General features: G+C 35.6%; 1 protein-coding gene across 8 annotated transcripts in view; it reads right to left on the bottom strand.

The window, feature by feature from the left end:
• Positions 1 to 24,195, bottom strand: part of MAP3K7 (mitogen-activated protein kinase kinase kinase 7) — a 39,130-nt gene extending 14,935 nt beyond the window's left edge. For 2 of the 8 annotated variants that reach the window (XM_035320738.1, XM_035320744.1), the window contains exons 1-12: positions 24,042 to 24,195; positions 22,407 to 22,472; positions 21,420 to 21,465; positions 20,426 to 20,564; positions 19,174 to 19,298; positions 15,321 to 15,449; positions 13,036 to 13,166; positions 12,542 to 12,623; positions 11,222 to 11,373; positions 10,437 to 10,596; positions 7,799 to 7,879; positions 537 to 604 (exon numbers count right to left, since the gene is read on the bottom strand). In XM_035320738.1, coding sequence (XP_035176629.1) covers positions 537 to 604; positions 7,799 to 7,879; positions 10,437 to 10,596; positions 11,222 to 11,373; positions 12,542 to 12,623; positions 13,036 to 13,166; positions 15,321 to 15,449; positions 19,174 to 19,298; positions 20,426 to 20,564; positions 21,420 to 21,453 — 1,101 coding nt within the window. In that variant the 5' untranslated portion in view covers positions 21,454 to 21,465; positions 22,407 to 22,472; positions 24,042 to 24,195. Of the gene's footprint in view, positions 1 to 536; positions 605 to 813; positions 1,737 to 7,798; positions 7,880 to 10,436; positions 10,597 to 11,221; positions 11,374 to 12,541; positions 12,624 to 13,035; positions 13,167 to 15,320; positions 15,450 to 19,173; positions 19,299 to 20,425; positions 20,585 to 21,419; positions 21,466 to 22,406; positions 22,473 to 24,041 lie in introns of those variants that run through there. The other 6 variants (XM_035320741.1, XM_035320739.1, XM_035320740.1 and 3 more) reach the window with 6 other exon arrangements.
• Between the last annotated feature and the right edge of the window lie 334 nt (positions 24,196 to 24,529).

The raw sequence follows: 24,529 nt of genomic DNA, 5'->3' as shown, positions 1-24,529 counted from the left end.
TTTATTTTTTTGTAACATAACTTTGTGATAACACCTTCCTATAAAACTTGCACAAGAAATGGAAAGATACTACTCTAAGTTACTGTTTGGGGCTCAGAGATTCATTAATAAATATGGTTATAATATTAATGTACACTTTTTAAATTATTATTTTTATGCAAGGAGTCTAATGTATGTATAACTGCTTTAGACTTATTTCAATTGTTTTCAACTTATTTCAATTGTTTTCTACACAGAAAGAGGTAAAGGCTTTCCTGCATAACACCTGCACTGAGCCAAATTGAGTAGTACACATGAACTATTTGTACATAAAAGTGATAAAATACTGTGTGAGCTATACAGAAATCACTAGTCATCTAGAGCTCATTCATAGATTATCCTTGTGGTATCAGGTTTAAAAGCAATAAATGGCACTGCATTCAAGCTTCCACATGATTTCTACGGAATTATCCAAGGTAGAGATTTCCAAACCAGTTTCCCTATACAGATACAGCATCAACTTCACTGCAAGATAAAGAAGAGATGAGAGACATTACCTGACTGGACTCTGTTCCAGCAACAGTAAGATCTTGAATGGATCTGCGCCTCTGCTGTCCGTTTCCTGCTGGGAAAAAAACAAAAACAAAAACAAAACAGTGAAATCTATTCAGAACAAAATAAGAAGGGTGCGACTGTTGCAGAGGAGCTTGGAATTTGTACAAATCCACAGAGAGAAAGGGAGAGAGGGGGAGAGAGAGACAGCTGCAGAATTTTAACTCAAAACATGCTGGCCTGTCAACAAAAAGTATCCCCCAATACAATAACCACTCCTACCACATGAATTGCTGCTGCACTCCACTCCACCATCTTCTGTCACATGTATTTGAACAGGCTTAGGACTCGGGGCAGGAGCTGATGACGACATCTATTTCGAGTGCGTTACGTTATGGGGATTTCTAAAAGCTAGACTGCAAAGATAACACGCTGCCAGCTTTAACCTGTTGCTCTTTGGTATGCTCAAGTAACATAGCAAGGACTTCTGCCTGTGTTTTGGTTCCCTTGATAAACCAAGAAGCAAATGTGCTTCCTTCTGGGCAAAGTGAAAGCTCTTTCTCTCCTTCAGAGAAAGGAAACTATGCCCTATTCTCATGCTCTGAAAAGTGTGAAAAGGGGACTGTTCAGCTAAATCACATCTTGCTATCAACCTCCTGAGCACAATGCTGTAATCTTTTCCTCTTCTCCTTCCACCTGTTAGCAATTATCTACTTGTGACAGCTACATAAAACAGTTTAAATTTTAACACTGACACTCAATTAAAGGCATTTCCAGGAAACAAAGTCTCCTTAAAAATAAAAGAGATTATGTAACGGAATCTCCCTAACTACTTTGATTTTTATTACTGTGATTGTTTATATTGTCTCTTGAGAGCAGGTCAGCTGTCCAAAAGGAAACACCAAAACGTCCTGAGTAACAGCTGACAATGCTCAAAATTCTTGGTCTTAGATCTGCATTACGTAACTTTTCTACTAGAGGGTAGCATCTCAAACATGTACTACAGCAGTGGCAGCCCCTAACCCACCAACCACGCACTCTGCAGCCAACCCCATTCACTCAAAGTCCTGTAACAGGCATCTATTTTTTTAAAAAACTTTTAGATATTTATTCAACATCATTTCAGTATTACTTCAAAGCCTATCTTAAGTGTTTTGATTCGTAACAGTTACAACAAAAATGGAAGACTAACTATGCAATATGAATCAATACATTAAAGGTATCAATTTAATAATTCATAAATCATTGATAATAACTTAAATATAGGTACTATCGCATGTAGGAACACATTACCACAAAGCAGCCATACCAAGTCATCAGCGTCACTTCAACAATTTGTCATAATATTTTAGAATATAAAATTCCTAGGAAATACCATAAGAAACAACCATATTCAAAAAATCAAGAAGGATTCCAGAAAAGGAGCATATTCTTTACCCTGACTACAAATGATACATTGATACTTATCTAAGTATCAATGACTTTATTAAGCTTAATACTTTTCTATGGAGATACTAAAGATGAAGCAAATGCCAAATCTGTATCAAATTTTTGAACTTTTTCATTTGTAGTGAACCTTTTCCCACTAGCTGACCATTTAGAAACATGTTTATACATTTAATAGAATTGTGTACTGTAGACACTTCATCTGGCTGGCACAGCTGATCTCAATACTCAAGATACAGATGATCCACCCATGACTGACACAAAATTATGTGCACGTTTCATTCAACAACACTGTTCTAAAATTAGCTCAGCTGAAATAAGATTGCAAAAATATCTGAAATTCTCATTTCAGATTAGCAACATTTGTGAATTTAAAGAACCCGGCACATGTGTTGCTGAAACATTAGAACATGGCTGCCAAAAAGTTAAAATAATCAGGGTGGGGTGAAAGAAAAAGAAAATGCTTTGGGATGGGGGGGGGGGGAGAGGGGCCAAAACTACTGTGTTGCAATAAATGAATACCTTTAAATGAAATATCTCCAAGTTAGTAGCATGAGGGAAGAGCAAGCTCTACTAGGCAATGCCATTTTAATTAGTGTAACTACTGCAGACATCTGGCAAATAGCTTAGACAAAGCAGAAACAGACTACAAATCAACAAATACTTATTGCTCCAGATTCAAGATAAATTCAGTTGAAAAGTACACTATGGAACATGTAGTTTGTATTTGAAATTATCACTCCTACTTCTCTATACCTTCCTTTCTCGATTTTAATCATATTTTTACCTCTATATTCATTTAAAACTCCTATTTTTTCCTCATTATAAAAACTATTTTGTAAATGTGCAGAAGTTAGTATGATGTACCATGTCAGTATTTTAACAGTTTACAGGACTTTAAGATTAGAAATAATGAGCACTCAATTACACATCTGTTTTGAGAGCTTTAGTGAAAAAAACTCTGAATGCCTGATCACCACCTGAAATCATGAAAGACCTTAATTTAATTAATTGTACCGAAAGAGAAATAGACCCATGGTTCAAGTGATTACCATAACATAGTTCTGGAAGTTCCAAACAGTACCTGGGGACTTAGGCTTTCAGGTTTTCTTAATATGCATACCTTGCAGATGAGAGCTACAATTACTGGAATATCTGAATTACATTCTGTTTAGTAACTTATGGATGTATCAACTAAAAGGGCAAAATGAAAGTGAAAAAACTGAGTAGAGTAAGAACAGAGATGAGGCAAGATCAAAATGATGCTTAGAGGAACGTAGCATTAATTGCTGTATTACAAAGTAGTCAAAAAAAATCAAGAGAAAATAAAGCAATCACTACATTCTCAAATGAGTTTGATGCTGCAAAGCATTTCACATAAACAGTAATTTAAAATTTGTTCACAAAAAAAGATTTGCTCTGGTAAAGTATACGTTGTCTTCTCATTTCCTTTGTTCTATCTGCATTTTCCTGTTTCTTCCTCCAGCTCCCCCCTCCTTTCCTCTATTTCATCTTCCTCATTTTCACTTCACTCCATCTTCTCTTCTATTCTTCTAAGGTAGGAGCTTACTGCCTCCTACCTGCCTCAAGATTCTCATTCATCTCTCCTTACCAATATATTTCCTTGGCCTCAAAAATAAGTTTCACACACTCTTGTTTGTTTTCTAAAATATAATTCAGAACATACAAAAAAAATCTAACGGGCTACTCCACAGACTCTAGTGAAACCAATTACAGCTTCCTGCTAAGGCTTTTGATCATCCCTCAAATATCCAAAGCAGCTACACACTCTTCTCCCTGCCCTGTATCAGATACTTGCTGTCTCCTTTTACACTTTCACAAACATACATGCTGCTTGTTCTCTTCTCTTTAAGGCAACAGTATTTTGTTTGTATATCTGCAGCCGAAGTACAAACACACTCTCCCTCTTCTTTCATCTCTTCTGTTTTCTTGTTCAGACTCCCTCTCCTGTTCCCTTCTTTTTCAATTTTGTGCTTGTGGATCCTTCTCTTGGTTCTTCCCTGATCATGTTCTCCCAACCTTATTCATACACTGTACTCTCAAGAACTTTCCTACAAGAACCAAACCTCCCTTACAGTACAGGATGATCAGAAATTTAATATTGTTTGAAGTTTAAAAAAGTTAAAACTTTGATCTGGATTCCAGAAGAATCAAGTGATCTGGAGAGACAAGGGCAGGATTTCTGGCTTATAAAGGCTTTGAGGTAGATGTAGAAATCACAGATTAAAGCATCTATGATTTCTATGATTCCTATTCTAAAGATATTCAACAAGATGTGTCTATCCTGAGTAATCATTTATGCAGTGCCAATGCTATAAAAATATTTTAATGCTGTGGTACAGTTTTAGATGGCAAAATTAAAAAGCCAAATGCATTCATGCTGTATGCATGAGCTGCTTAACACTGCTAGTGAAGAAAAGGCATACTTTAAAGTATATTTGTTAGATGCATCTTGACTGGTTTGTATCCAAAAGGCGTTTTGATTATTTTTCTTGATCAGGTTAAACTATGTATCTTTTTTCTCTTACACACATACCTATTTAAGCCTTTTGTACTTACTAGTTTTTTTTTTCCTCACATATACATATGAAAAATAATAAAAATATATAAAAATATTGTTGCATATTATCTGTACTATACTACATATTACCTGTACAATAAAGGGAAAGAAAAGGATACTTCACCTGGCTATCTGGATACAGTCTACCACTGAAAATTCATTTGCCAAGCTGTCACACTAAATTGGAACTTGCTGACCCATTTTTCATTTTTCAGGTTTTGTAAACTAGTAACAAAAATAGAATCTTGAATCAAAACATTTTCTGTTTATACTTACTTGAAAGTATTAAAAAACAAGAGCAAATGCATATTAAAAATGTCCACTTCTGTAAACATGTTGCCATCAAATGATAAAAATTTGCATTTTATAACCTTGGTAGCATAATTAGTTCATGGATGAAAATCGGCCAAGGCAAAGCCCATTACAAAAAAAAAAAACCAACAACAGCAGATGTAGTACTCATGCTTCTAAAATAGCCCAGCCCCAAAGCAGCTGACTCACGGTAACATGCCTGCCTGCCTGGTGCCCTCCCTCTGCGGGAAGCAGCTGCTCAGCAGAAGCTCAGGCAGCAGCACGGACAGTGTCAGCACTCGCTCTTCCCACGGACGGACGTGCCCAGGGAAGGTCGGACGAGCTGGGTACGTGGCAGAAGTGCTAAAGAACATAATGGGGTGGGATCCAGACAGGGGTGCCAGTTTAGAAAGCTTGGAAGTACGACTGGAAGGGGAAAAGTGTGCTAAGAGGCTAGGACCGATAGCCACATACTGAAAGAGTAAGGAAAGGAATGAAGTGAGAAATAGGCCACCATTTATTGTCTTAGAAAGAAAAACAGAGCAACATGCTTTTGTGAAACTGCTTTGAGGATACAGACAAATATAGTTAGTTTATTAAGAAGCTGGTCATTTTCATGTCACATAACAATTAAGCTCCGCTTTAATACAAGGGACATGTTCTTTTTTTCCTGGCCCTGCAATTCTTTGTGGGAAGCTGTTCTGACTAAGAGACATCTTTTATTATACAGCCCAGACTTATTTGCATATTTGCACCTTTTTTCTTAGTGCCAATACCATGTCTTTTAGCTGAAACACTTCTCTCTTCCCAGTCTTTAGCTGCAGATCCGTCTACAGGAAATAAATTACACGTTCGTCAGCTTTCATTCTGTGGGCTAAAACAGCCATGCTTTTCCACTTTCTTCTTCGTACTTTTCATACAATCCAAGTAGCTTTTCTTGCTATTATTTCAGAGTTCACATGTTTCTTTTATAGCTCAACACACTATTCTGGCTGCCCAGTATACTATGCTGAATTCCTCAGAGATCAGACCTCAACAAGGGCCTGTAAAATAGCATTAGTGCTTTTTAGTCTCTCTTGGAAATACACCACTCAAAAGGAACTGTAATAATTTTTTTTTTTTCCTTTACAAATACTTCACAAGCAGTGTATGACCCTGAATTTTATCCTCTTTCTGCATCCCCATCTGCCCATCCGATCAGAACACAATTCATCCTATGTGATACTTGAATCCTCCTCTTTATTAATAATCACTCTTGATAACAAAATTCACTGTTAACACTTTATTGCTCATTTAATGCCTTACGAGTGAACTTTGAGAAAATTCATTCCTACGCTTGCTCCAATCCTATACCTTCTTTCATGTCTACAGGTTGCATCTTGTTCCTGCATTCCTGTCTACAGGTTCATCTTGCTCTTGCATCTGTTCCAAATTTGTTAGAACTCGCATCTTGCCAAGTTCAACTAAAATAGTCCAGGTGAAGGGCATCTAAATGACTTCCTTTTCCTAAATAAGTAAAACCTCAAAAAGGTATCTGATATGTTTGGCAAAATCTATTTTGGGAAAGCCACATGATATGTTTTCACTGACCTTTTAATTATTCTTCTCTAAAAGTTTCAAAGTTTTTTTTTGAAGCCTTATGTGCTGCTGCAGACAGACAGTACATGCAGACAACAGGTGCCTAATAAACTTTTAGAGCATGTTTGCTGAGCTCCCATCACTTACTGACACCATGAAACCTGACAGATCTTTTCAGAATATTGCTTCACTTTCTCTTTCCATGCTCTCAAGATTTCTTTTATGCCATAGAAGGCCAGGATTGTCTGAAAATTACAGTGGAAACCTAGTAAACTTTCTGGATGATTTGTTAGCCTCAGTGCTGAATAGCTTTTATTTTCACTGACTGTGCTATTTTTTCTTGGAAGTTACATTTTGACATTCTTTATTTTTCATGTAAGCTCTAATAAAGCTATTTGAAACTTTGGTACAGAACTGTATCTTCTGCACTCAACTTTAAAATACCAATGCCCCTCCACATTTATATGGAAACCTCCTCAGATGACAAAAATTTAGAGTAGGTTCCACAGTTTTTAGTGGAACTCTCGATTAGCAATAAATACTATTATTTGCAACTCCTGACAAGTCACTTTGAAACGGCTTGCATACCACTAAGGGTATACCTATCACAGTTTGGGATTGATTGTAACTATTTTTAGGCTTTAAGAAGTATAAAGTGAACATCTTGGGCTGGAAAAAAATAGAAGATGGGAATGTAAAAGATATATTTCTAACTAAATGCAAATTTGAGATAGATTAGGGTTATTCATTAAGGTACCAACAGAAATTACCAGCTATGGTGAGGATTATCCTGGTCCTCTTCCTGTCAGAAGCTTGTCTTAGTAATTTTAGTTTATTTTAAACACAACATAAATACCTCATGCAAACACCTTTTAGCTCTGGAAAACTGTAGTCAAATATAAAAATTCCACAGGTTAAGCTTTAATCTTGTTTAATCACATGCATTACACAGATTTGTGTTTAAGTCTTTTGCTCTACTAATATTTGATTAGATTAAAATGGTTGCTCAAACACTATAAAGATCAGGGCAATATAATTATCCAGACAGAAATTTTTAACTGATGTCTGTCTTTGCCAAATCATGTATTGTAATAAAGTTCTGCCTAGTTTTGTTCTGTATGAGAATCTAACATCAGGATCATAAAAGTAACTTTATTAGCAAAAGTAAGTTAGACTAGAAGATCAAAACCTTTACTGATAGAAGTTAGTACTAAAAAGATCATGCTTCTCTTTACAGAGACATTAAAAAAAACCACACTGGGCTATTTCTAGGTCTGTCTTAGAGCTGCTGGAGCAAGAAGTATTTTTTAAGCATTCTGATCATTATTCCAGCATCTTAACCAATTGACCCGTTCACCTGGTCTGCGATACCTGGTATGATGATCTCAGGGACATCCAGAATGTTGCCAAATGAAGCAGTTTTACGATGGCCTCGTTTAGGCTTGGAAAAGGCTGAAAAAATACACATACACAATACACATGCAAAACACTAAAATGGCAATAGCAAAATTATTAAATTTGTAATATTGCATTTTTCATAAACTTTGTTAAACTGTAGTTCATGCAAAAATATTTCATGCAGAATAAACTGCATTGCCTTTCACTCATGCTTACACATAGTAAAGCAATTGTTAAAAAGCAAAAACGCAGAACTAGCCATCAATACAACACCATGTAATTAGTTATAGTTAGCAACACAAAAGTCAAACACAGAAAGCAGCATGGCAACAAGAAGGGAAAACCAAATGTAATTATCCAAACAGAGAACAAATTAAATTATTTCAGATCACCTCTATATTCAGAATAAATTCTTGATTGCCTGAACTTATGTAACACTTCCTCTTTAGTGCTGGGCATAAGCTATTTTATAAACAAAATTAAAAGTTGGATACTTCTATTTCTTTGAATCACCTCCTGTTAAAGCAAACCTAACCTGTCTCTGAAAAAAATGCTTACTGTTACTACATTGCACAAACATTCCTGCCTTCCATTATTTTGCCATTTGAGTGACAATTTTTTGTTTGAAAACTGGATATCACTACCAAACTTTTAATTTCTGAATGACGTTCAATAAACATACTATGCTTTAGAGTAAAATTTGTTTTCTTAATTATTATTCTGCTGCTTCAGTAGCTACAGATAAAGTTTCCATTTTGTGAAGTCTAAATGCAGCTCCCAAAGGTAGAACGTTGAGGCTCATCCATCTAAAACTTAAGACATTTGTATTATGTGATTTACTCTAAACTCTTAGTCTAGCAATAGATGGAACAAGAAAATTACAAAATTCTTGACTATTTACTCTCAACAACAGCCCAATTCTCACCCAGTCAATTTTTTTTTCGAAGTCACAACATATTATTTCTGTCACAGAGTTGACAAGATTAAAAAAAAAGCTAAAATAATACAATGCGGTTTCAGCTCTTTTTGAAAAAGGCATGGTCAGATGGGTTCGATCTGATTTCTAGTAGTCTACTGCATTAAAAACCAAACAAATAACCCACCCAAACTCTACTATATTCAATATATTCTTTTGTTTCAAGAAGAAGAAATCTTACAGTCACAATGACAACAACAAAAAATTAAAATATTCGGAAATAATGGTTACTATTCAAAACAATGTACTTAAGGAAGACAAACCAGGAAAATTAAAAACTCACACAAAAGGAAGGCCAGAGTTATCTTCACTAATGTCAAAAACTTACATTGACTTTAGAGTGTCAGTGACTAAAGTGAGTCCTGACATTTTAAAATAAAAACACATTATTATTATCAGGTAAGTACACAGCTGCCGTCTGTGTTAGGAAACCTTTAGAGATATTCAGGGTGAGAAGTGCTGCACAATCATTCAGTCAAAGACTGACAATACAAGAGACAAATCTTGGAATAAGGCTTTAAAATAAGAACACAGAAGTAAAAAGTATATAGGGCAAGATAATATTAACCTGAGTATCTTCACAATTTAGTAAAACAAGATCCTGGAATTATCATAATATAACGAAGAACAATAGTAAAATCATTGTGGTGCAAAAGAATCGGGATATAATGCATATTTCTTTACTACTTACAGTTCCTTGATTAATTATCAGATCGGTAGAGAAATACTAGATCAACTACATAACTCTGGACTAACCAAAGTAATGTTGTCTGATTATGGTACATAACCACAGATTTAAATGAAAAAAAAAATAAAAAAGTTCCAGATATGAAACTTAGAACTTCAAGCTTGCACAGATTAACAAACAATATCCTTGATGAAGAAAACAGACAAGAAAGTGTTTGCCACATATACACATTTTTATTAAATCAATCTTTTAGGAAGAACTAAGATTGCTTTCACCATAAAATTAAGTATTTATACTTGCACATAAATTCTAATTCACTCAAGGACTCAAGGATTTAGATAAAACAGTTTATAGCTACCTGAAATAAAGCATCTGAAGCTATTTATCACTATTTCTGATACAAAAGATATCAATGCTTTGTTCATCAGATGAATAAAATGTTTATCTTTTTGAGATATATCAAAGTGAATTTTAAAAGTTATTTGGGAACACGCTGAACTTTAAATCTACCGCTTCATTTTTAAGTACTAGAAGAATAACCCTGAAGAAAATGTTATTTTAGAAATAATTGTGATGGAATGAGATGGAAAAACATTATTTCAGATGCAAAGGATAAAGCTTGTGCATTTGGAACTAGACTGGTATTTAGAAGTCTCATAATGATTTTAGAAAGGTGAAAGTCTAATTTGACAATAGTAATCTCTTCCCTGACCTTAAAAGTACCTAATTAAAGTACCAAACCTGTCTGGCAGTTGAACGTACAACAGTGAATGAAGTAACTTTCCCCCACAACTAATAAAGGACAATAAGGACAATAAAGACTACATGAAAAGTATTTTCATATGTTCATATGACTAATTTTATTAACTTTCTCTAAGATGGTCTTAAAAAAAATCCTACTTTTCTTCTTACCAATTCCTTACTCTGTCTCCCAAACATAATTTTACCTGTGGTAGAAGGTATTCTTGCTTCTATTTCAGACATGTCAGCACTCATCCTTTTCGCTTCTCCTGAAACAAGGGCTGACTGTGGTCGCCCACGAACATCTGACAAGCTCTCCACACTGCTCCCACGAGATGGGGGTAAACTCAAACGGCCAGGTTCACCCTGTTTCAATAGTTACATTTTTAAAGAGAAAGAAAAAAAATCTGCAGAAGCCCTTCCATGATATCCTCAGTATGTAGGGTAAAATAATTTCTCTAACATAGATTTTAAAAACAAGTCAAAATATAAGAAAGTGTTAAAAAAAAATATCGTCATTTAACATCCAAATATCTTGCATCTTGCAACTTTCAGAATAATTAACTTTAGTTGCATTCAAATTGAGGAGAATTAGGACAATATTGTCACAAGATAATATTGGTATTTTTCCATCCCACTTGAAATAAAATAGTGTTTTCAAAATTCACATAAATGTGACACAAAAAAAATCTGCTTCTAACTTCAGGCAATGATATGCAAATATACATATTTTCTAACCTAATGAATCCTCTTAAATGAACTATTTATTTATTTATTTAATTGGAGATACCTTATTAGGGCCTTCCAGTTTATATTTTTGGAATCATTCAGTATTTTTCCATCCCCTTTCATGCTCTTTTCCTGTAAGTAACTGACTCCAATTTTGTACTATATTTGAAAGAAAAGACACTAATGTTTTATAGCAGTTGCAACACTTTTGTCCTTCTTTGTCCATTTCTATTATGGCTCAAAACTGGAGACGTTTGCTTACCGGCTGCTTGGCTGTATTTTTCATTTGCTGTGCCAATTTTGATTCTAAACGTTTAATAGTGTCATTGGTAGAAGCTCCTTGGAAGTCACCTGGTTCCATGTTAGCATCACTCTTGTTGCTTGTGTTTGTAGAAGTGATGTCCATGAATGAACCTAGAAATCAGTAATAAGGTCAAATTTACATTACAAATGCTAGCATTCATTTCTTCAAACATTCTCAGCAGCTTAACTTTGCTGTAGAGCACTCTTTTGAAAGCTTTTAACAAAAGGCAAGACTGCAACAGATCCACGAATATAAAAAAAAAGTAAAATGGAGTGGGTGGAAGAAAGAACATACAACTAAGTACTACGATGACATTTGAGGTCAATCTTTAGGTTGCTCTGAATTTAAAGTAAATGGTAAATTAACAACACAAGCAGCAACATCATTCACAACTAGTGGCAAGGTCCGTCATTTGCTACAGAGGAGCACAAATACCTGAAAAATAGCAGGCAATATATATTTGTAGCGTAAGGTAATAAGTCATATCTTAAAATTATGTGCTGAAGGGTGGAAAACACAAGATAAAGTCAGTAAAATGCTATGGCTGAAAAGATTTTGTAATGTAATTTGCAGGTCACTGAGTTGCAAAGTAGCCAATGAAACTTCATTCAAAATAACAGCAATTTGGAGATAGGAAAAAAACAAATCAAGCAGCAAAAGGTGATGACACTTTAGATTAATAACTACTGAAGTGGGAAAACTGTATCCTATAAAAACAGAGGACTGAACAATCTTTATTTTCTATTAGTAAAAGGATTCCTCTGGGGCCAGGATTACTTGAAAGCCTAGCTTACATTTTGTTCTACTTCCCTTTCTAGTGATTTCCTTGTGCTTCATTTAAACCTCTGTACTTACTGCTGCTGAACATAAAACAACTACAAGTTTAAATTGTAGAGATCATAACTGAAAGCAGGCACAGCTTTCAAGAACAGTCAAAAAATTAAAGATGTCAGCTCCTACACATTACATGAGACTGGAAGTGTCAATTGCTAGCAATCTTCATGGAAACAAAAAGGAGACCTTAAACTTGGACATTCTGAGCTAGCTTTTATTATATGCTTGTTTTCCATTAAAACAACCGGTATGCTTCAGCAAAACTATTTGTTTGAGAACAATATAAATATGATGTGGTACAAAGTATTAACAAAGATTCCTGCCAACGCTTAAGATTTTGGCAAGGTTACCTTTCCTACTTTAATTTCAAAATCAACATAAAAGTGTGCTTTATAATCCACCTGTATCACTTTATGGTGTTTTCTTTTATTTATACAACTGTACCTGTACTAGTGGCAGAGTTGCTTTGGCCTTCATCTGAATACTGGCAAGGATACTGCAGAGGTTCATCAGCTCCTGGAAAGTACTGTGAAAAAAAGCAGTATTTTAATAATAATAAAAAGCAATTAAAATTGCTTTAAAATAATTCAAATAGTAGTTCATGAAATAATTCATAACAAATCATATATTATACACAATTACAAGCATTTATATAAAAGTAAATCCAATTATTTTAAGTAATACATTAAAATACATCTATGACTCCTGTTATTAATTTTCACATATTTGTTATAAATTAAATACTTTACACCTCCCATAAGGAAAGAAATAACTCTCTTTTTCTTTTACCACAATAATTTTTCTTTTTAATCAAAAAGAGAAGGAGAGAGAAAACATGAGCCTGCCTTTAATGTGAGTTAAAAGGCATACCTGCTGTAATTCAACTTCCAAACGTAACAGGTTAAGAAATGATTAAGATACTAAAGTAAGTGTTATACCCGCATCAAGTGTGTCATTATTTTAACAATTTCCTCCATGGAAGGTCGTTGTGAGGGATCCTTGGACCAACAACGGGTCATTAAACTTTCAATTGGTTTAGGTAAGTTTTTGATCAGTGGTGGCCGAGTACCTACAATTGAAATTAGAAAAACAACAATTAATTTGTTAAACAGACTGTAAGAAGACTGACAGTGAATAACCTCTGTCTGATATCTTGCCAAATAAATAGAAGAAAACATATAGTTAGTTGTAGTCTGATGGAACTGTCCCATTCTTCATTTTCTCTCTTTCAAACAAAGAGCTGACAACAAAAGTTCATTTGTTTGCACCACATACAAGTTACAGGTACGTACAAACAAGAAATGAAATGAAACTTTTCCTTCAATAGTGGTTTGAATAAATTCACTGACTGACCAAATACAACATATTGCATTGGTAATTAAAATGACAAATGAATATATTACAACTTTCTGAAGAGTAAAGCTCTAGTCCAAGCTAGGAAGCCTTTGATTCTTAATGCTGAACTCACCAAAAAAAAAAAAAAAGTACTTTTGAGGCTGCTTTTGCTCATAAGAACTTCCTGAAAAATTAGTAAGCATTAGTAAGTTTGACAGAAGCATCAATTTTGGATGACTTTTTCCACGGACTCTGCACATTTTCAATTATATACTACACTTGAAGTAAAATACAATTTATTCATCTGGTTTTGGTTCCAATTTCTACTCTTTACCATTTCAGCAAGTACAATTAATAGACATCCAGTTGCGTTTAACACATGAGATGTAGCGACATTTTGCAAAGAAAGCAGTCAGTATTTAAAGATATATTAGCCATAGCTTTTCTCCCTTGTTTGGTCATTATTTCATTTGTAATTATATGTAGCAGGAAGTCATAGAATGGCTTCGGTTGGAAGGGACCTTGAAGATCATCTAGTTCCAGCCCTGTCATGGCCAGGGATGCCACCCACTAGATCAGGTTGGCCAAGGCCCCATCCAGCCTGGCCTTGAACACTTCAAGGGATGGGCATCCACAGCTTCTCTGGGCAACCTGTGCCAGTGCCTCACCACCCTCTGAGTGAAGAATTTCCTCCCAACATCTAATCTAAATCTCCAGTTTTAGTTTAATAACATTTTCTCTTGTACCATCACTATCATGTAAAAAGTTGCTTTCCATCTTTTTTCTAAGTCCCGTTTAAGTACTGAAAGGCTGCAATAAGGTCTCCCTGGAGCCTTTTCTTCTCCAGGCTGAACATCACTAGGAACATTATTGTCTCAATATTTGGAAAAGGTTCTTCACTGAGAGGGTGGACAGGCACTGGAACAGGCTCCCCAGGGCAGTGGTCACAGCACCATGCCTGTTGGAGTTCAAGAAACATTTGGACAATGCTCTCAGACACATGGTCTGATTTTTGGGTGGTCCTGTGCAGATCCAGTTGGATCCAGTGATCCTTGTGGATCCTTTCCAATTCAGGATGAACATCCTCAGCTCCCTCAGCCTTTCTTCATAGGAGAGGTACTCCAGCCTCCTGATCATCTTCATGACCTTCTTCTGGATCTACTCTAACAGGTCCACACCTTTCTTGTGCTGGAGGCCCCAGACCTGGATGCAGCACTCCAAGTGGGGCCTCACAAGGGCAGAGCAGAGGGGCACAATCACCTCTCTCTACCTGCTGGCCACTCCTCTGTTGATACAGCCCAGGATGCAGTTGGCCTTCTGGGCTTCAAGCACACACTGCTTGCTCATGTCAATCTTGTCCACCAGAATCCCCAAGTCCTCCTCTGCAGGGCTGCTCTCAATGAGTTCTCTTCCCAGTCTGTCCTCATGTCTTGACCCAGGTGCAGCACCTTGCACTTGGACTTGCTGAACCTCATTAGGTTCATGTGGGTCCACTTATCTAGCTTGTCCAGGTCCCTTTGGATGGCATCCCTTCCTTCTGTTGTATTGACTGCACCACTTAGCTTGGGGTCATCAGCAAACTTGCTGAGGGTGCGCTTGATCCCACTGTCTGTGTCATTGATAAAGATATTAAACAGTACCTGTCCCAAGACAGACCCCTGAGGGACACCACTCTTCAACGCAAACATTGCAGCAGCCAAATAACACAAAAAACAGAACTGATACAAAAGTGTCAGTGTCTTAATATTAAATCTTTATGACAAAAGTGCTTACTTAATGAAATATAAAACTGAAAAAGTAATAATTTAAAGCTGCACACTTAAGAATGTTTAGCAAATTTATAGGTCAAATATACAACTTGAAATGCAGTTAAAAATTTTCAACTCACCATTGTGAACTGCCCACATTATGCGGAAAGCTGGACCACCAATCTCATCAAAAGGTTTCCTACGGGTGATTACCTCCCAGAGAATAATACCCCAACTGAAAACGTCACATTTTTCACTGTAATTGCTACCTGAAAGAAATCAGCAATATAATCTGTCTCTTTTATATATATAACACTAAAATAAGTACAATTTAAGATGAAAACCAGCTCTATATGCTTTCATCTCATATTTGCTTTCCTGAGAAAAAAAAAAATCTGAAGTTGTTTAGAACTGCTTAAGCTGCTAACTTAAGACTGAAATCATGACTGATCATTAAGAATGCCTCTCTACAAACCAGTCCTTTTCACCCTGACATTATAAAATATTGCAGTTTTGGTATATAACGGCAAATGCAGTTTATTAAATTTCAAAGATCTCTGGAATTCAGAACTTAACTGATTATTCTTGCTTCAAGTAAATATTGCTGTTGATCTCTCCCACTTTAGTCAGTCAATAAAATCACTGCCATATCCATTGCTCTTAATTAAAGGTCTTTCAATGTTACCATATGAACAAATCAGCAGATTCCCCAATTTTTCACCATCTTATTTTCCCGGTTTATTATTTTTACTCTTTTTGTCACATCATTATTTAAGTTTGGATCACAAGTTGAATATTTCTAAGCTTCCTGTTATACGTGCAGAAGACATATAGTTGATATAGAATAACAAATAAAAATGTTCATAGGCTACAAAGGAAGACTCTATGCTCTGTAACTCTAACTCATACAAATACCAAAAGAAACATGAATGATCATGGACATTATAGTATGTGCATAAATGTAAGTGATAGGGATTTGCTCATTTGTCTTCAAGCAAGGATAAAAATTGGCATTGAATGGCCAAGAGTTTTTTTTTTTTTTTTTTTTTTGTTAATACATAATTAGAGAGCATCATTGAAACAAATAATTTCATAAGCAGCAAAATTAATGAATTCTAGTCTCCTGTGGTTACCCATTTTTTAAGAACGCCCAGTCGCAACAGACTCAACTCTACCTATGAGCCATCCTCCTCTAGTCCGCAGGCCTGTGACAAACTACAAGGAAAGCAGCATGCTCTCAGATCAGTTCTTGCAGACTGACCAGTCTGCGATCCAAACAGAACAAACAGGCTGCAGCCATGCACCAGAAGTCCTCTCTAAGGAGCACAACTAATTTGAACTTTTCACAGCTACTGATTTTACAAAACTCGTAAGAACTTGGCATATCTGAAACCCTTTATACCTGTTATCAAAGTAGCTGAATGTGGCAAACAAATTTAAAAGTTACTGAAGGGGACAGTAACAATAACAACAACATTAGCGTCATCCATCAGCCTTCTTTTTCAAGAGATAGCTGTTAACAATGGCAGTCTTTGTACTTGTGCAGCCACAGCATTTCTATCTACACATTCAACCCTGTCTTAGGCACTCCACTTTTGCTAGTCATTCTCCCTAGCAATTGCAAGATGGAAGCCCAGCAAGAGCTTTAATACTGCTGTGTGGAGCAAGGCACTAAGGAGCTTACTCCCTCTCTCCTATGTCAAATCTCTGAAGGCAAGAAGGAAAAACTTCCAGGCTCCAGGTCTGAAGATCAGATGAAGTCACTTTTCAGCAGAGACAGCCTTCTACAGCAGAAAAAAAGTTGCTTGCTCCTAACGAAGGAGATCCCATGTGGTACATACACAGTGGGAGACAGACAGCCCATGACAGGGAAGTAATGCTATTCTCCTGTTTACGCACAGTTCTCAGCCACAGAATAAAATTTCTAATTCTGAAGTGATAGTCTAAAACCAGTATCTCAGAGAGAACATTCTATTGTGTTTCATTATGTAACAGAGCCAGGATAACAGATACATACCATCATTCCTCAAGGCATCCAATTATCCCAAAGCATTTTAAAACAGTTTCTTGTAAAGGGAGTGAAGGGAGTGCAGAGATTAGAGTAGTTGCTCTGTTTCACTTTATCCTGATCTAAATGACATTATTTTCATTTAGACTGTTTGATCTGTTACAAGAGTCCAGGTGCCCTAATACTTAAAACTGGGGGAAAATCCTAATATTAGAGGATTACTGCAATGATCACTGACATCTACGAGAGATACTTCTTGTGCTTTTATAGTTCTCATCTAAAACTCGGTACTAAACACTAAAATAGTATCGGTGTTTATTTTGTTGATTTCGGATGCAGTAGTATATGCAAACAAGTTTAATGACTTTGACATAATTTTAGTACTGCTTAATTGCTTCCTCAAGAGTAATATGATACGCTGCAACACAGAAGTTAGATTCCTTTGTCTTTCCTTTTTACATATTCTTGTATGAAGGGCTGTGGCATTATCAGTAAAAGCTTTCAAAAAAAAAAGTACATAAAGCCAAATGTAAACTAAAGGCTTTTGCTGCCATCCAGCAATAAATCGGCAATACAAGATTTCTTTGTTCTGCCTTGTTGCATTCATATAACAGGAATTAGGATAAGCACTGTAAATCCCTACTACAACGTATTTATTTCAAAATCTGTTTTAGATTATTATTTGTTCACTCAAAAAAAATCTAGCTTAAACATTGATGGTGCAGTTGATTACTTATAAAAGAATAAAACATCTCTAATGCATACATTCCATTTAATAATAAGCAGGTGTTAAGAAATGAAGCATTCCTAGCTAGAGTTAATGAAACACAGTAGGTTCCCTGATATAAAGCGATATAGTGGAAAATTTTTAGGCACCAGAGTGAAACGGAATCATCTTTGTGTGGGTCCACTGATTAACATTAGGAAGAATAAGGTACCTTCAAAACAAACGCTCCTAAGGTGGTGCTCAGAAGGATGCACCTTCCAAAACTGCTAACTGTTGATATGTATAATTTGCTGCTTCTCTCTGGAATAAGGACAGTAAAAGAAAGGAGGCCATTTGGATCCACAAATTGGGAAAATACTGCACCAGAGGCACTTGCAAAACGTAGCAGAACAGGACATCTGCTTCCTAAAACAGGAAGATGATGCCTCCAGACCCCTCTGTCCTAATCACAGTAATTTAAGGTATTGACTGGGTAAAATGTGTTTAATTTGCAATCTAATGAGGACTGTATTATTTCTTTAATAATCATAAAACAATTATACCTATCTAATTATCAACTGTCATCTGTCTTCTCCAGCTTAAGAAATAGCTTACTTTCTTACTTAACTAAATTAACTGTTAATAACTAGCATGCAGGCAAGAGGAAGTACATCAAACCTCTAGAGACGAGCAAAACTAGGAAAGAAACATGAAGAAAACCAGACAAAGATGGAGTTACAATAAAGTGGAGGGTTGAAAATGAAGGCAATTATGTTCAATTTAGAGACACTAACAGGCAAATTCTAAAGATAAAAGCTGATCAGAATAAGGAATGAAAGTAATGACAGCATATTTAAATGTCAGAAGAGTTTGAAATTACTTATGAATCTCAGAAACAGCACAATCCTGGTGAAACAGCCCTCTGGGTATGTTTTATGTAGTTATAAGAAACAGCAGCTATCTGAAGGTACCCCTTATATAAGCTTTGGAAATTACACAAAGGCCCCACATACTCACGTAATTAACTATTTAATGGTAACATGATAGTCTGTTTGGTGCTGCTCTTTGAAACTTTGCATAATTATTTGGCAGTATACAATCATAAAGATTTTAAAATAAAAGTTAGACTTCTACCAAGAGTCTTTCAGCTGTTTCAAACTTTAATAGGCTGATTGAAATAGAAGTATCAATTAAAAGGTGTTCTTATTTCCTATACAAATAAATTAAAAGTTGCATCCCTATAAAGAATGCATAATAACGACACCATAATTATTGTTACCTTCAAAAACTTCAGGTGCCATCCATGCAGCACTTCCCTTATTGTTGGTCATGTGTGTTTGAATATCACAGGCTGTACCAAAATCACAGATTTTTAGAACTGTCCCCCCAGCTACCAAGAGCAAACTGTCAAGGGAAAAAAAAAGTAATTGTAGGATGAAATAGTCTGGTATTAAAATACTGAATTTTTATCCCAACAACTATCATTCTAATATAAGTGAATATCTAAGGCTGTGCTCAATGCTTTTGGTTTATAATTTGAGAAATAAGTAAGGTCACTCGTGTCTAATCTGAGCATATAAAATAGTTTTTTAAAAATCAAATGCACATTGTAATGCATTCATATTTCCATATGCTAGATTTTAAATATATATCTTTAGGCATAGCAACCCACTAAGCATATACTGACAAAATTAGTCTTTCAGGTGCCAGAGAGTGAAAAACAAGTACTTTAACAATTTTGGCATAAGAATGATGACCAAGACTCCCATTAATATCAGTCAATGTAGCTATTTAAATGAAAGAACTTGAAGCTACATTTTAACAGCTCTCTAAATTGAAAGTGGGGATACAAGACAGAATTCAAGATTCAAAGTGTGACTTCACATTACAGTTTTATCTGGTAAAACTGCTGGCTACTACCAAATGATTTTGTAAATCTCTGTTTACACTCAACCTGTAGAACCAGATCTGAAGCTGGAAGATGAATCAGATCAATAGACTGACTGGATAGAAATCTATTCATTTTTGTTTTAGTGGATTGTTTTGGTGGAAAGTGTTGAGAGATTCTGGCTAGGGGTAGTGAAATGGGCTGGAGGGCATAGAGAAGGATGATCATGACAGATTATATATGACGGTATCAGATATAACAAAATATTAAAACTAACCAACCAACCAATCCCCCACCTAATATTCTCTTAGTGAACAGCACAACCCACTGTAAAACTGGGACATTTTAAATGACTGATTAGGGGAGCTATCCCTATCAAAATCCTCTTATTTGAGGAAAGGCAGGAGCAGGATGTTTTTCCAGTTTCAGTTTAACTGAAAGCAAGTGATTAGTTTGTTTCCTGAACCATGCACCATCCCTCTGTAACTGCAGTTTCAAAGGCACAGCTTTCATTTAGAATACAATACATGCAATACATTTAGTATCAATCAAAGGTATTTGTGCCAAATACAATGAGATTATCAGAAATGATTTTCTATTAAAATTTTAAGAAAAAGAAATGAAATATAAGCCATAAACCTACTTTGGTGGTTTCAGGTCTCTGTGAATTAGAGCCTTTGGTTTCATACTGTGGAGATACGCCACTCCCTGGGAACACTGTAAACACCAACTCATTGCATGTGCAGCAGTATAATGAGGCAGAGGTTCAGCACCATGTAGCACTGCAAAACAAAGGCACAAACTAAAAAGAACTTTATTGCATATTACAACAGATACAATAGGGTCAACAACATACCAATCAGAAAGCTGTATGGCATCTAAGTAATTAACAAAATTTCATCACTGAAGCTTTAACAGCCTGCAAAAGGATGTTTTAATTAATGGAAATTTCAAAATAATGTCTAAGTTTTAGTATGTCTTTCATAATATTTTATGTTCGAATTCTAACACCCAGTAACAATATTTAACTTTTTTCTCAGGCAGTTAATGCTAGCACAAGGGGAATGGTTTTAAACTAAGAGAGGGGAGATTTAGGTTAGATGTTGGGAGGAAATTCTTCACTCAGAAGGTGGTAAGGCACTGGAAGAGGTTGCCCAGAGAAGCTGTGCATGCCCCAGCTCTGGAGGTGTTCAAGGCCAGGCTGGATGGGGCCCTGGACAACCTGATCTGGTAGGAGGCATCCCTGCCCACAGCAGGGGGGGTAGGAACTAGACTAGTATCCTCAAGGTCCCTTCCAGCCCAAGCCATTCAATGATTCTATGAATATGAAAGATGTTGCTTGTTCTGGGCTATCCCTGCTAAAATCTATGTTAAACAACTACACAGGGAATTTACAAGGAAGAGTCCTTTTCAGATGAAGTTTTCCACTGGACAACCTTCAATGACTTCTGCAAACAATAACAAACTGATATCAAAAAACACACTAACAGACTGAAAAGTAGTCTTTAGAAGTACACTCATTTCTCTTTAAAAAGCTTTTAAGACATATGTATGAAACAACTTCATATTCTAGGTAATATTTTCATTAACACCAGTACTTCAGCTCCAGTAAGACATCATATTGAAATGATACTCACCATTGTACAGAGAACCTCCTTCAGCATACTCCATAACAAGACACACCTTTGTGAAGAGGAGACAAAAAATAGGGATGTTTAAATGTAGGGGCAGAAAACAGATTTTATAAACTTAAAGGAAAGTTTTTTTTGAAAAAAACTGCAATGTGTCCCCACCTAAGGTAATGGAAAATTTATCTGTGACGTAGAGTCAGGGTTAATGATAGACATTTACATATTAAGAAAAAGAAACTACCTTTATACTTAGTTCCCACTGTAAGTTAGGAAACAAGAGAATGCACTTTCTCCCTCCTGCTCCCATCCTGAAAATCAAATGCTGTCTTCAAAGTGTAATTCATTTGCCTTTACTATTTTTTTAGAGTGGCTTTCGAAAATTTTAAATATCACGTCAAAATAATTTAGCTAGTTCTAAGAAAAAAAAAGGATGTAGCATTATTTTAACCAATTATATATTCTGCACTAGAATTAGTTATGCGTATATCTGTCCTGTCACAGTATTTGCTCTTCTGCTTTCATAATTTGAGGGACTGTTTGCAGCTGTAGCATAAAGAGAGCAAATCCTGAAAACTGCATATATGAGAACAGGAACTGATTTACATGCTATGATTCATGTGTTGCTAATAAATTTTAGTTTTGCATTGCTGATTTGCAATTAATAGAACTGTAGTTCTGAATGACACAATCTATGTAAGATACCAGATGCCATTTTTACAAATTGAAATATAACCACTGTTTAGAAAGAGTTTTCAGGATTTTCTTGAAATAATTTATTTCTCCTAAGGGGGGAGGGGAGGGGACACAAACCTGAAAATATCAACCAACCTACATATCTGTATCTATATCTGTATCAAAAACCCTTACTGTGGCTTAAACATACCAAATATATATAAAACACCCTCTTTATATATAAATTTTACATTTTGTGCATTGCTGCTTGCATATGGTAAGCTAGTCACCTTTTGTCTTACTGACAAAGCTGTAACTTACTGGGTTTAGACAGGCTCCATATAACTTGACAATATTGGGATGGTTTACTCGTGACAGTTGTCGAAGCTGCAATATAAATCACACGTCATTTCAAACCACGGGAAAAAATGTTAACATTATTTTCACATCTATAATTCATACACAACAACAGCAATTGTAGTTTTATTTGTCTGCATAACCCTTGGTAGCGATTTGAGAAATTATAAGACTAATGTCTCGGTTTGCATTTTAATTTATATAATTAGATTTATGTCTAACTGGAGCTGAATTCAAAAGAAATGATAGAGAAATTAAATTTATTTTTATTTTTTCATGGTGTAGTAAGATCACTCAAATCACAAGCACTCTGTAACTCTGGCTTTTTAAAGGTTTTGTGCTCCTCCTGGTGCCCCCAGTGTTGGAATCCAGACTGTCTGACCTCATAAACAATCTGAACCATAATGGCTTTATTCATAATAAAGAAAGCTACTGTTCTGGGGAAAAAAAAAAAAAAAAAGTGAAAAAAGCCACAAGCCTATAAAATATGCCATCGAGTTTAATATTAATGTGACAGTTTCCAAGAGCTTACTGCTGCTTGTACTAATTGATGGTGTTAAGAAGCATGCCTGCTACAGAGACAAGATTATTTTGCACTGAATTCTTCTTTGCCCCTAGATAAAAGAAAAAGCCGAAGGATTTTCTTTTCCCTTTACACAGACCTCTGAGGCAGCTTATGCTGTTTGTAGTCCACGCTAGGGAGCTAATGTTACTTTTTCTGTGCACTTCAGAAGTTCTAATAAAACTGAATGGAGCGTTACATCTTATGCTTGCACTGTGTAGGCCTTCCTAAAACCCAACAATTATTAAAATATTTCTGTGATTCTCAGATCTCTTTCCAACACAAAAATGCTAAGAAAGGGATCTGATCTACTCAGTATTAAAGCAGTCAGATTAGTAACATTAAAAACATACCATGGTAATGAAGAGCATTTTTATGTAGGTAGGCCTATTACAAATATGCTTTCCTTACCCGTTAAAAGTTACATTTTTAATATATTTGTATATCTTGAACATCCTAGATTCTTACTAAGCAGCACAACACAATACACCTCATTTAAATTAGATAGCATTTAATTCTAGAACATACTAGGTATGGAAGTTTATCAGTGTATCTGAAGTGCTTGAGATCTTTCTAAAGAAGTAGACTGAATGGAAGAGTGATTTGTCCTTAAATGAGTGACACTCATTAATAAACTGACACAGAATTATTTAAACCGCTGAATTAAACATTTTAAAACATGGACCTGACTGTGTGAAGAACCTAAAAGCTTTAGCACCTGGAAGCATTAATCAGCCCCATGACTCTGGTGGGTATTTTGTCTGTGTCCTGACTCCACACTGGGGCAGAATCCAGGAACTGGTGTTTCCAACACCCCTCACCTTTCCGTTTTTGTGGGAGTGAACTAAAGGAGCAGCAGCGTGCTCTGACAGGAGTCCTGTTCTGTATGCGTGGGAGTCCAGGACTGTACTGGGTACAACAGACCACATTTACTTAGTAATACCGACACAGTTTTCAATATTCTACATGTGCCCACAAATTTAACACAAAAAGAAAACACGCTTTGCAAAAACCTGTGTTTACCAAACTTACTGTACCTCTACAATGAAGGCCTTTCTTTCAGATTCACTTTCTATTTGCTTAATGGCTACATCTTTAGCTCGCCATTTTGCCTTGCAGACCACACCAAAGGCTCCTCTTCCAACAACCTAGAATAACACAACACGAAATACTTAAGTTAAAACTCGGTACGGTTTAATTTTCTAACCAGAATTTCACAAATAGAAAATAAATTTAGCTTAGAAAACTGAAGACATGCAAAATTGAGTTTTACAGCTGCAATGTAATATTATGCAGTTGAAGCATAACTCGTGCATACCTAAACTTCCTCCAGAGATCTTTCACAGAAGAAACTCAATAACAGTATTCCAGAAAAACATGATCTTAATAATTATTTCAAACAAGATCCGCTCAGAAGAAAATTAGGGGAATTTGACCAATGAAATCCTATTTTTACCTGCTCTATTATTTTTATACTTGTGAGTAACAAATAACTCAAACTTCTGAAATGGAAGTGCATTGCCAA

The sequence above is a fragment of the Oxyura jamaicensis genome, chromosome 3 (genome assembly GCF_011077185.1).
Source record: "Oxyura jamaicensis isolate SHBP4307 breed ruddy duck chromosome 3, BPBGC_Ojam_1.0, whole genome shotgun sequence".
NCBI classification, from domain to species: Eukaryota; Metazoa; Chordata; class Aves; order Anseriformes; family Anatidae; genus Oxyura; species Oxyura jamaicensis.
Note: the sequence above shows the minus strand (reverse complement) of the source record. Positions and strands in the feature narration are given on the sequence as shown.